This window comes from Medicago truncatula, chromosome 6 (genome assembly GCF_003473485.1).
Source record: "Medicago truncatula cultivar Jemalong A17 chromosome 6, MtrunA17r5.0-ANR, whole genome shotgun sequence".
Taxonomy (NCBI): domain Eukaryota; kingdom Viridiplantae; phylum Streptophyta; class Magnoliopsida; order Fabales; family Fabaceae; genus Medicago; species Medicago truncatula.
In genome coordinates this window covers 13,467,255-13,479,940 of record NC_053047.1, presented here as the reverse complement: position 1 = coordinate 13,479,940, position 12,686 = coordinate 13,467,255, and the positions used below count along the sequence as shown (strand labels likewise).

At 37.2% G+C, this 12,686-nt stretch overlaps 2 protein-coding genes and 1 pseudogene across 2 annotated transcripts; 1 reads left to right on the top strand and 2 right to left on the bottom strand.

The window, feature by feature from the left end:
• Window positions 1-509: 509 nt before the first annotated feature.
• On the bottom strand, window positions 510-1,618 carry LOC25496128 (probable endo-1,3(4)-beta-glucanase ARB_01444). Its single transcript, XM_024786401.1, has 3 exons — window positions 1,569-1,618; window positions 1,125-1,421; window positions 510-987 (listed from the first exon to the last, which is right to left on the bottom strand). Exons 1-3 carry the CDS (start codon window positions 1,616-1,618, stop codon window positions 510-512), a joined length of 825 nt encoding a protein of 274 aa, XP_024642169.1.
• Window positions 1,619-4,530: 2,912 nt separating this feature from the next.
• On the bottom strand, window positions 4,531-5,779 carry LOC25496125 (protein ROH1-like; annotated as a pseudogene).
• A 4,343-nt stretch (window positions 5,780-10,122) lies between these two features.
• Window positions 10,123-10,953, top strand: LOC112422755 (uncharacterized). Its single transcript, XM_024786399.1, has one exon. It carries the CDS (start codon window positions 10,123-10,125, stop codon window positions 10,951-10,953), a length of 831 nt encoding a protein of 276 aa, XP_024642167.1.
• The last annotated feature ends 1,733 nt before the right edge of the window (window positions 10,954-12,686 follow it).

Genomic DNA, 12,686 nt, shown 5'->3' with positions numbered 1-12,686 from the left:
ATTCACGAGGACATTCCTTCTTATTGAACAAAACCATTAACATGTAGACAGTTTCTCAAATATTCAATAATTTGTGAAAAAGTATAGCTTAGTTAAACTTCCCTTAACCGGTTTCTAAAATCATTATACACTACAAAGAGAATTCAAATAGTCATTTTCTTTTAACCTTCAAACTTTAGAGGTTACTTTTAGAAATGAAAATACCAAAAACATATAAAGCAAATATGAAGTGAAGAAATAGGAACTACAGTTAGTAAATTCACAAGTCTACACAACACACTTTATTTACATAGAAATTGTTAACAAACAGAAATATCTACACTGCAAACAAGTTGCTTGGGCTCCAGTGGCAAGGAGCTCCTTCCAAGGACGTATTCGGGGAATATCGGGTTCGATTTTCAGGGGGAACAACACTTGGCCAGTGCGCATGCCTCTACGCATGAGCCAGATTAGTCGTCCACTATTGGTGGGTCGGAAACCGGTGCGAAAGCAAAAAAATAAAGAATTATCTACAGTGCAATTCCATAGAGAAAGTAACCTAAATGATAATGATGGTCATTATAAATTCCAAACCCGAAATCAGCACCGGTATCAGTAGAACCTTGTTTCGTTATAATACCTCCCCATTTTTTATCATAGAGAAATCCATTTCCATTAAAAGTTCCATCAAGCCAAGGCTCAATGGATTCCTTCAAGTACTTCTTCACAATTGGAATTGCATCAAGGTAATTCACCTCTTCAGTTATCAATGCTAACCTTGCAGCTCTTGCTATCAATTTTCCATAAAAGTAAGATGATGTCGTTGTTATCGGTGATGACTTTAGACCTTCAACATCTTTCGAAAGAGCTGAAACAATTTTGTCATGTGATTCTTCTTTTACACCTTTGCTTGTATGCCAAGTTACAGAAACAGAATCGGTTTTCAAAAGCCATGAATCACCAACAACTCCAACAAGTTCACCATCAATGCTTTTATACTTATAATCACTAAAAAAATGTAGCATTGGAATCACTTTTTGAGATAAGCTGGAGATGAAGAGGGTGTGCTAACATCAGTAAATCACCTGAACCTTTCTTATTAAACTTATACTCAACCTTAAATGGTTCTTTGATCATAACTTCACCTGACAGAGGGTAACAAGAATTGTGTGTACTTGTCAAGAATATCCTCGTTTTTTGAATTGAAATCCGGAAATAAAGCAATCCGAATTATGCTGGAAAAGGCCTCAGAAGTGATCTCAGAAAGTTCATGACTTAACTTGATTGGCAAGGAAGCGTATAGGATCCATGCTTGATCATTGTTAAGATGAAAGGTGAATTTGGTAAGGTTATCATTTGAAGAAAAGGAAAGAATGGCATGAATGGTGGAAATGGAAAGAGGTGTTGGTTTTGTTACAGAAACAGTCAAAAAGGGACTTCCTCTAAAGGGATTAGGGCATTAAGAGGTTTTCCACAGCATGTTTTTTTCTTATATTAAAGGAGATACAACTCAATCTTAGGCAAGTTTTACGGTACACGATAGGCTAATACTTAAAAATTTCTCAAAACACCAATGACAATTAATATACCCTCTAAAAGTAGGTCCCATGGTTGGTTGTTTTGGCAATTTCAGCGACATGGGGGCGCTAGTTTGGGATTCGAATCCTGATGCTAGAATTTGATAGTTTATTAATGCATGGTGTTTATTTTTCATTTCAACTAAATCGACATGAAAAACCTCTAAAAGTGTAGGTTTATCGTACTCTTCCAACTCATGATTGATAAGGTGACATGATCGATGTTAGATTGACAAAACAATATGATTTGAGTTTTGGGACATGTACATATAATTTTTTTGTCTAATATCGATCAAATCACTATCTTAGACGGTACAATGATTTGTGAACTTCTACTTAGAAGAACGGTGTCGGTAATTGAATAATTATATTGTTGTGAATGAGATTGAGATCAAGAATCCCCACCGTAAGGATACCCCGTGTTCATGAATTTAGCACTTTGGTATCTTCAGTTTTCGAAAAAATCAAAATTTATATTGTTGTGAATAATTATATGTACACACATGTCATGAAATGAAATTAGACTCAAACATGGTAAGGTGGATGTCATTGAAAGCATTGTTGGCCAAAGTTATTGCCACAAATCATGACAAATTTGAGAAATTTATTATTGAATTCTTGGTGGAGACAAGGATTTGTGATGATTCAGCCATCTTACCCTTTTCATGTAACAGTTCTCTAATTTGAAAAATTTGAGAAAGTTAATGGAGATACAATTTTGTTATACTAAGCATGAAATTTTGTTATACTAAGGATTCTAAATTGTGGAATTTTGGTTTTTTAGGTTTTAAATTGATAATTTTGGGAGTGAAAAGATGATGAATATGTTGATGTTGGGTTTATTTTTTGGGGTTGTGTCGGGTTAAATGGAGAAAAGATGAGATGAATGTTGTTGTTGGAAGAGATGAAGGGTGTTATTTCATTTTGGTTTATGTTTCTATCTCACAACTTACAAGTGTCCAGAAAAATGTCAATTCAACTTTTTTTGTGGAGTTAACAGATAAATTTAACGTCAGAAACTAGAGTGACCGACGATTTTTGGAGTAAGAGACTTTTGTGTTTGCTCTTAAGTTAGAGACTATTGTGATAATGGATTGAATGCACGTTTAGAGACCAAAATAGATGTTTACCCAAAAAAATCCATATATTGGGCTATAAATGATGCATAGTCTTCAGAAAAAAAAGTCAAAATTGGATGGATGAGTAGGTAGGTACAAGACCAAGTAAAGGTTTAAGATCGCAACACATTTGAATTCCTCCACCGCACCGTCTACCGTCGTTGCCTTTTTCAAGTAACAACTCTCCCAACTATCTCTACACACTTTCAATATCCATTACCTTCATCAGTTTTCCCTAATTAAACCTTCCAAACTTTTACCCCCAACTCCGGTTTTCCCCTTATCCAAAATTGTCGGCCAGATGTAGATCTCAGTAAGTGGTGGTACGACGAGACTAAGTCTCCGCACCACCGTCTTCAGCCCCATCTGGGTCGTTGTTCCTGTCCTTTTTGCGATTTCAGATTCGTTTTCGTTCTTGTTTTCTCTCCAATTTGTCCAGATCTAAACTCTGTCACGACTTTTCATGGCGGTAGGGTGGTGGTGGTGAGAAGGCCGCGAATTTATGGTGGCTCAGTGTGTTTGCTTGAGATTTTCGGTTGGCTAGCTACTGGTTTTGCTAGTTGTTGTGTGGAGGCAGCGTTACTGTTTTTGGTGTGTTGTAGCGGGACAACAGTTGTTCTGTTGTTGTAGCAGCTTCTGATTGGTTCAGGAATGGAGGTGGTGAGAGGGTGCGCCGTCGGCGTTGACCGTGGAGATGATAAGTGTTTTGGTCGTGAGATATGGCGGTGTTGGGTGTTGAAGAGTGGTGAAATACGGTGTTTTGGGTGATTTTGTGGTGGTGAGGAGGTGATGACATGCGGTGTTTTAGCTATTTTCTAGTGATGGTAACATGGCAGTGGAAGGTAGATGTTTGGTGATGGTGATGTGGTGGTTTAAAGTAGCATTTTTGTGGTGGTTTTAAGGTGGTTATTATCTAGGTAGTGGTGGTTCACGGGTTGGTCGGTGGTGGTGGTTTGTCATGGTTGTATGGGTGTGGTTTGGTTGGTATCGTGGTCGAAATTTTGGACTCGGATTTAACGTCGGATTTCATGGTGGACTGGAGCTGATCAAGAGGGGGTGTTTATTGAGGTTGTGTGATGGCTATGGGTGGTTGTGTGGTGGCTCGCGAGATGGTCATAGTAGGTGCTGATTTTGTGTGGTTGTAGGTGGTGGGGGCGGTGGTTGATTCCAAGGGTCCACTGGTGCAGTTGTGGTGGTGGTCGTGGTGGTAGATTTGGCTGATTTTTGTGGGTGTGTATGTTGGTTTTCATGGTAGATAGGTGATGGAGGTGGTTTTGGTATTGTAGCTGCGGCGGTGCTGAGTTTGCGAGTTTGTGGGTGTTGAGTTTGTGGATGTTAGATAAACATAGGTGTTTGGTGTTTTTGTGTGGTGGTTGATTCCTTTGTACTATTTTGCTATGTTACGAATCCTATTCTAACATTTCTTGTGCTGGTTAGGATTCATTGTGATTTTAATAAATTTCATTTTAAACCAAGTAAAGGTCAAACATTCTAATAACATTGACTTTTTTTTTTCTCTTAAATTTTCAAAAGCAATGTTATATTGCATAACTCCACAACGTAATTTTCTTAAAGTCATACTAAGCTAAAAATCAAACAATATATTCTTATAAGTTCTAATTCAACTGATAAAAAATTCAAAATTGTTAGGATGGGTGTCATGACCGGAGCTTGAACCCCAACACCTCCACTTTATGTGTGTGAATTTATGATGATTTTATCATTTCGTCTATAAAAAAATCAAACATACCACAAATGACTATTCAAAATTTGAACTCTATATGCATATTATGTATGCGAAATTTATACAAAAAGTAAACCCTTCCTTTTACATACACAATTTTTTATGTTTGTTCTCTATAAAGTCTTTGGTATCAAAATCTTATGTTTTTATTACTCTGAACCAAAGGAATCAAGCCCTTCCATTCTACCACAAACAATTCTATGAAACACTTCTCTAACTTGTCTTTCCAAAGGATCCAATCCATCTTTCAAACCTTCACAAACCTTCACCACATCTTCAACTTTAACCCTAACTTCCTCTTCTTTCTCTTCACTCAAAGGAAACCGCAAAGAATCAGCCAGTTCATTCATCCCCCTAGCACACTTCTCAATCTCCAGAATCTCCTTCAAAAGTCCGCAACAACTCTTCATCTCCCTCTTCTTCGACTCCAACAACATCCGCACGTGCAATTGCATCACCGGAGCCGCCCATTGAAGAAGCTGCCGTGGAACCGAAAAATTTATATTTAATCCCCTATCTTGACAAGGAATTGCAGCCACAAGTGACCACATTGTAAACAACAAAATTGAACTCATTGTATAAATAGCCAATGCAAGACCATTTGTAGCAACAAGTTCATTACTCTTAGGAAAACAAAGATTGGTCCCTATTGCTTGTAGTTGTTTTCAGCTGACCAATTTCTTGATACACTCCTTGAAAGTGATCTAAAATGACCAACTTGAGATGACCCTTTATCTCTATTAACATTGTTTCTACCAAATGATCTATTTTTATTACCAAAGGAAGAAACATTATTAGAATCTTTACTACTAGCATCAATCATACCAATTTCTAAATCAACAAGAGCTTTCTTAGCGCGACGAAATTGGCCTTCCCCAATGATTCTTTTATTATCCAATGCACAAAGAACAATCTCTAACGATTTTTCCCATTGTCGAATTTGTTCAACACCGTCTCTAATAGCATTACATACATCCAATGCCTTGACACTCATCTCATAAAAATCATTCACCAATCGATCCAACGGAGGTTTACAAACCATTGATCTATGGTTGTGTAGAATCATCTTGAATTCCTCTTGGCAACAAAGGAATGTGTCAAGAAGCTTACTAACCCAAGAAAGGGATAACAAATTATCATTTGAAACTAAAGATAGCTCATTGAACCTATCAGTTACATGTTTTTGAAACAAACTAAGTTCTTTATCTAAGGTTGAATTTTCCATTGAGTGAACTTGTGTGGCACGTAGATTCAGAATTGAAGAACCTTGATATTTTGTTGCAAAACGCATTTTCAAAGAGAATTTTTTTAGAATAAATGATTTTAAGACTCAAAATTAGGCAGTGGATTGAATAGAAACGAAAAAGTGATAAAGCAAAGAAGGAAGAGAGGTGTATTTGGAAAAAAGAGTTATAATAATGATTGGTTTTATTGGGAAAGATTGGACCGCGTTTATTTACGGCTGTTTGATTATTTAAAAGGAAAATAAATACATCAATGATTACAAGTACTACTACAAACAAGCCTAACTAACGAGTGCGGGTACTCGGCAAGAAAGAGATGGAATTTAACTACCGATACTGTTAAAAAATAATAATTATATTAAGGTTGTTGAGGGTACTACTTGATGAAGCTACTTTTTCTGTGTTGAGGAGCGGATCTGGACTCACAACAATATCAGTGGGGCAAATTTTTTTTTAAAAAATAATTAAATAATATTAAATTTAATAAAGACGTTACAAGAGATCAATCAAATGCTCTAGCAGAATAAGGAGATAAGGAGAAAGTCATAACCGGAGGACCTTGGATGATTTTCGACCATTGTTTGGCTGTCACTCACTGGTCACCAGAATTTGCATCACCAAAAGCCAAAGTTGAACGGACAGTTGTTTGGGTACGTTTTCCTGGCCTAAATTTAGTCTATTATGATGAAAGCTTCTTACTGGCAATGGCCTCTGCTATTGGCCGCCCGATAAAGGTATACACTAATACACTAAAAGTTGAAAGAGGAAAATTCGCCCGTGTTTGTGTAGAAGTGGATCTTACAGTGCCAGTAGTGGGAAAAATTTGGATTAACGGACATTGGTATAAGATTCAGTATGAAAGGATTACACTTAATCTGTACTAATTGTGGTTGCTACGGTCATCTGGGAAGAAGCTGCAGCGTCAAGCCAACCAAAACTGCCACATCCAACCCTCACCACCACCCAACCGCCGCCACCCAACAAGAAAACAGCCACCATTCTCAGCGTGAGCCAGCCACCATTTCCAACAATTCAATGTCGCAAAACAGTAACGGAAATGAAATAAATGCCATTAACGAGGATGAATCAATTCTTAATGGAGGCGTTATTACTATTAATGAAGGGACACAAGAGCTACATGGGGATTGGCTCCTAGTTTCTAGGAGGAAAAAACCAGCCAACATCCAACAGTCAACCCATTCTAAAAACGATAGCCAAAACAAAGCCAACAAATTCTCTGTCCTGACTAACACGGCCCACCAATCGAAACCGAACAGCTACCCCTCAAGGCCTAGCCTCCATGTGATCCCACAAAATACAAAAAACTCAACTGACCTAAAACGGCGCAGGCATAACAATGATAATGATGACATAATCATTCAAAACCTAAGTATCACTCCTAAAGCCATTCTTAGTAGACCAACACAGCAGACAACTAAAAGCCTTCACAAAAGCCTTCATAAACCTGTCCTTGATAAGGTCATACCTGACGTCACTAACCTCACACAAGTAAACCATAAGAAAACAACTATAGACCCACCCCACTTGAGCCAACCAGACTCGGCTACCCCCCCACTTAACAACAACCCCATAACTCCTACCCCACAAATTAATACTCCTAAGCAGCATGCAAATTGCAGTGGCACTTATGAACTTGATGTGCAAGATTTGGAAGACGAAGCCATGGGTAGCCAAGACAATCTTCAATCTATGCAAGCTCACGAAACATCAGAAGGAAAACATGAGGCCTCCAGCGACACTAAGGAGGACATGATTACCTAATATCTCTTGAATCAGTGTCCTATCTTCCTTCATTATTTTTATGGAAGCACTTCTAGATGTTTCAATCCTCTCTTGGAATATCAGAGGGGCACAAAACAATAATGCTCGACAAAATAGAGCAGAGAGGGGGCATCTTCCACCAAAATAGAGCAGCAATGTTCTCGAATCTTATGGATAATTGCAACCTGCTTGACATCACCACAACTGGAGCCCGCTATACTTGGCATCGCAATTTCAATGGGCTTAGAATTCTTTCCAAAAAACTTGATCGCGGTATGGAAAATGTAGATTGGCGCATGCACTTCCCTGAAGCTTTTGTCGAAGTTCTTTGTAGGCTTCACTCTGATCACAATCCCCTTCTCCTCCGTTTTGGTGGCCTCCCACTGGTTAGAGGACCCAGACCGTTTCGCTTTGAAGCCGCTTGGATTGATCACAAAGACTATGAGAGCCTGGTAAGAGACTCTTGGAACTCTGCCAACCATGATACCATTTCAGCTTTAAATATTGTCAAAGATAATTCTATCATTTTTAACCATGAAATCTTTGGCAATATTTTTAAAAGAAAAAGACATGTGGAGAGCAGGCTGAAAGGGGTTCAAAACTATTTTGAAAGAATGGATTCTCTTAGACACACTCTCTTAGAAAAAGAACTTCAGCAAGAATACAATCACATTCTTTATCAAGAAGAGATGCTTTGGTATCAAAAATCCAGAGATATGTGGTTTAAATTTGGTGATAAAAACACTTCCTTCTACCATACCCAAACCATTATCCGCAGAAAGAAAAACAAAATCCACAGCCTCCAACTCCCAAATGGGTTTTGGTCCACAGATTGTGACACTCTCCAAGATGAAGCCCATAAATATTTCAAAGATTTTTTTACTAAAAGCCAACCTCATCATAACCGCACCTTTAACATTGGCACACATCCAACTGTCGATGAACTAGGCGCTTCTTCCCTCACCAAGCCCGTCACCAAGATTGAGGTTCTAGCCGCCCTCCATACAATGAAACCCTACAAAGCTCCTGGACCAGATGGCTTCCAATGTATATTTTTTAAGCAATATTGGCACATTATTGGAGATGACATTTTTCATATGGTCCAATCTGCTTTCCAAACTGGTACTTTTGATCCAAACATCTCTGATACTCTCATTTCCCTCATTCCCAAGACCGACCCCCCATCACTTTTAAAGACTTTAAACCATTAGCCTCTGCAATATTGCTTACAAACTCATCACTAAAGTCTTGGTTCACAACCTCAGACCAATTCTTAATGTTATCATTGGCCCCTATCAAAGTAGTTTTCTACCTGGTAGGGGCACCATTGACAATTCGATTGTTTTACAGGAAATAGTACACTTCATGAGGAAAACCAAAAAGAAGAAAGGGTATGTGGCTTTCAAACTGGATCTTGAAAAAGACTTTGATAATGTTAATTGGAAGTTTCTCCATAAAGGAGATGGGAGCCAATCCGTATTAACAACACCGGGCCGTTTTTATCTCATCTTTTATTTGCGGATGATGTGCTTCTATTCACCAAGGCAAAAAGCTCCCAATTTAAAGTGGTATCAGAATTGTTTGAAGAATTCAGCATCGCGTCTGGTTTAAAAATCAATTTAACAAAGTCTCGTCCTTTTTTCTCTAAAGGAGTCCCCCAAGCCAAGATCCACAAGCTCACTACTATCTCCGGAATCCGTAGCACCACATCTTTGGATAAATACCTAGGTTTTCCTATACTCAAGGGGCGTCCAAAGAGAAGTGATTTCTCTTTCATCATTGAAAAAATGCAGAATAGGTTGGCTTCTTGGAAAGGTAAGCTCCTCAACAAAGCAGGCAGATTGACCCTCGCTTCATCTATACTATCTTCCATCCCAACATATTATATGCAGATTAATTAGCTTCCACAAAACATTTGCGACAACATCAATCAAGTCACTCGTAATTTTATTTGGAAAGGCAACAATAACAGGGGCGTTCACCTCGTTAATTGGAAAAAAATTGCTGCTCCAAAACAATTTGGGGGTCTAGGAATTCGAGCAGCAAGGGAAGCAAATACCAGTTTTCTTGGTAAACTTGTTTGGAATTTGGTTCAAAAAAATGATAAACTTTGGGTGAATCTTCTTTCCAATATTTATTCTAGTGGTCCGGATTTCCTTTTCAATGCATCAGCTAAACATAATAGCTCTCCCAACTGGTCTTCCATAATCCGTGCTAAAAATGTACTCAAAAATGGATATGTCTGGAGAGCAGGATCAGGCAGCACCTCTTTTTGGTACAGCAATTGGAGCGCGCTTGGCACTCTTGGTTCTCATGTTCCGTATGTTGATATACATGATATTCAACTCACTGTTCAAGATGTTATCACCAACAACGGTAACCACACACAATCCATCTACACCATTCTCCCACCTAACCTAGCAGAAGTTATTAACAACATCCGTTTAAACTTCAACCCATCAATTGAAGACGCTTTCATTTGGCCCCAAAACAAAAATGGAACCTATTCAACTAGCAGTGGTTATAGTTAGTTAATCTCACGCCAATCAGCGGAAGTTCTGAACTGTAAATCTTGGAGCTGGATTTGGAGATTGAAAGTGCCGGAAAAATTCAAATTCTTGGTTTGGTTAGCGTGTCACGAAGCTGTACCCACATTACAATTGTTATATCACAGAAACATGGTTACTTCACCTTTGTGCACCAGATGCGGTGAAAATGATGAAACTTTGTTTCATTGCTTGCGGGACTGTCGCTTTTCAAAGGTTGTCTGGGAAAAAATCGGCTTCTTCAACCATAATTTCTTCTCAACCAATGCGGTGCACATATGGTTACACGACGGTGCGTCTTCTTCTTGTTCAACCTTATTTCTATCCGGCCTATGGTGGATTTGGAGACAACGCAATCTCATGTGTCTAGGTAATGAAACTCTACCATTACCCCAGCTCTGCAGCAACATTGACAGTCTGAAGGTATCCATTAATACAGCCTACAACAGCACGCCTTCTGCACCTACGTTGGACAGGTTCATTCGATGGAATAACAACAACTTCCAATGCATAATCCTAAACGTAGATGGCAGCTGCAGTGGCGATCCTATCAGAACAGGTTACGGCGGTGTTATCCGGAACAACACTGGAGGCTTCATCTCGGCTTTCTCGGGAGATATTAATCACTCTCAAGATATTCTTTTCGCAGAGCTCTCAGCACTCTATCACGACATCACCTTAGCTATTGGCTTAAATTATGATGAAGTGGCTTGCTATTCGAATTCCCTTCTCACTGTCAATCTGGTCAAGGAAGAGTTAAATCAGTTCCATGTTTACGCTGTACTTATTCAGAATATCAAAGATCTCCTCAATCCGAGAAACTACTCCCTTCACCACTCTTTACGCGAAGGTAATCAGTGTGCCGATTGCTTGGCCAAGCTTGGAGCTTCGAATAATGAGGCTTTTACAATTCACAACAGCCCTCCAGAGACCTTCTCCCTTTTCTACAAGCGGATGAAGTAGGGACGCTTTTCCTAAGGCGCTAGTTCTGTTTTATTTTCTGTCTGTTTTTCTGTTTCTTTTTGTTTTTGTTTAGCATTGTAACCAAAAAAAAAAAAATGCTCTAGCAGAATACCCATGCATACGTATGTTAAACGTGTTGCTCTTTTTTTTCTTGGAAGCAAGTCGCAATTGCGTAGCAATTAAAAATAAAAATAAAAATCTCTGAATTGATATATGAATGAAAATATAACAGATGAACAAATTGTACAAAACATTATTTATGTATTAAATACGAGTAAAATTATAGACATGTGTATTAATTAAAAATAAAATCAATCCCTTATAAGTTAAAGTATATACACATGTAAAAATTAAAAGAAATGATCTCCTTCTAATATACGAGTAAAAATACGGACACATGTATATATTAAAAATAATAGATTCCTATATTAATATATGAATAAAAATATAAACACATGTATAAAAATAAAAGATGTTTGTATTATTATATGAAAACTATAAAGTATACTAATAAAAAAATAAAAAAAATTGGTGTGGCACTTGCCACACGATGCCCTATTCAAATCCGGCCCTGCAAGAACACTCGATGAAGCTATCTAATGAAGGAAAAATAAGGGTTATATATTATTGTTTTATCTATAAATCAATTTTTAGGATTAATTTAATAAATCATCAAAAGCAATACATGTTATTATCTTTGTTCCTATATATTAGACCTTTTTGATAAAATCACAAGAATTAAAAGAATAATAATTAAATTAAAGTTGTTGAGGGTACTACTCGATGAAGTTATTTTTTCTTTTTTTGATGGTCGAGTTTGAATCCGGACCTTGCATAGATTATACATCGACCTTACAAACTGAGCTAAGCTCACAAGCACACTCGATGAAGCTATCTAATAAAGGAAAAAAAAGGGTTATATAATATTGTTTTGTCTATAAATCTTTTTTTTAGGATTAATTTAATAAATCATCAAAAACAATACATTTTATTATCTTTGCCCTATATATTAGGCCTTTTTGATAAAATCACAAGAATTAAATATTTTTTTTTCTGACCCTAATTCCAAAAAAGAAAATGAAACATTTGACCCCTTTTAAAATTATATACAAAAATCACCTACTTTGGGAAAGTTTTTTTTGTTTTTCCCATTACCGCCGTTTTATTTGGCGGTAATGGGCTGCTTTTTCTGCGTGCGTCAGAGCCCATCACTTCATGTCTTTTTATTATTTTATTTTTTTATTCATTACAGCCATTTGATTTTTGGCCGTAATGGATTTTTTTTTTTCATTTTTTTTTGGACACAATATATGTATTTTAAATTAAATATTAATTGTAATAAATATTAAATTTTTAATTTAAATACACTAATTATATTATTCATAAGTCTTAGAAATAAAAATAAAAACTATTTTTTCCATGGTATCCATTTACGCCAACCTAAATTTAAATTATGACTTCCTATAGCACATAATTTATCTTTTTTTCTTCGTATGGGTCGTTGGTCTTGCTCTTCCTCTACCTCTGGTTGTTCCTCTTCCGCCACCACATTTTGAATTTCAACATCATTATTTTCCATAGTGACTTCATTTTGCACTTGTGGAACAGAGTTCGTTCAAATTTCATTAACGAAATCATCTTCGTTAAACCCTGCAGCTAGATTTTCTATGGTACTGGTATGTGGCCATTGGGGTACGAACTTTGTTTGGGAATAGTGTACATTGTTTGAAAGA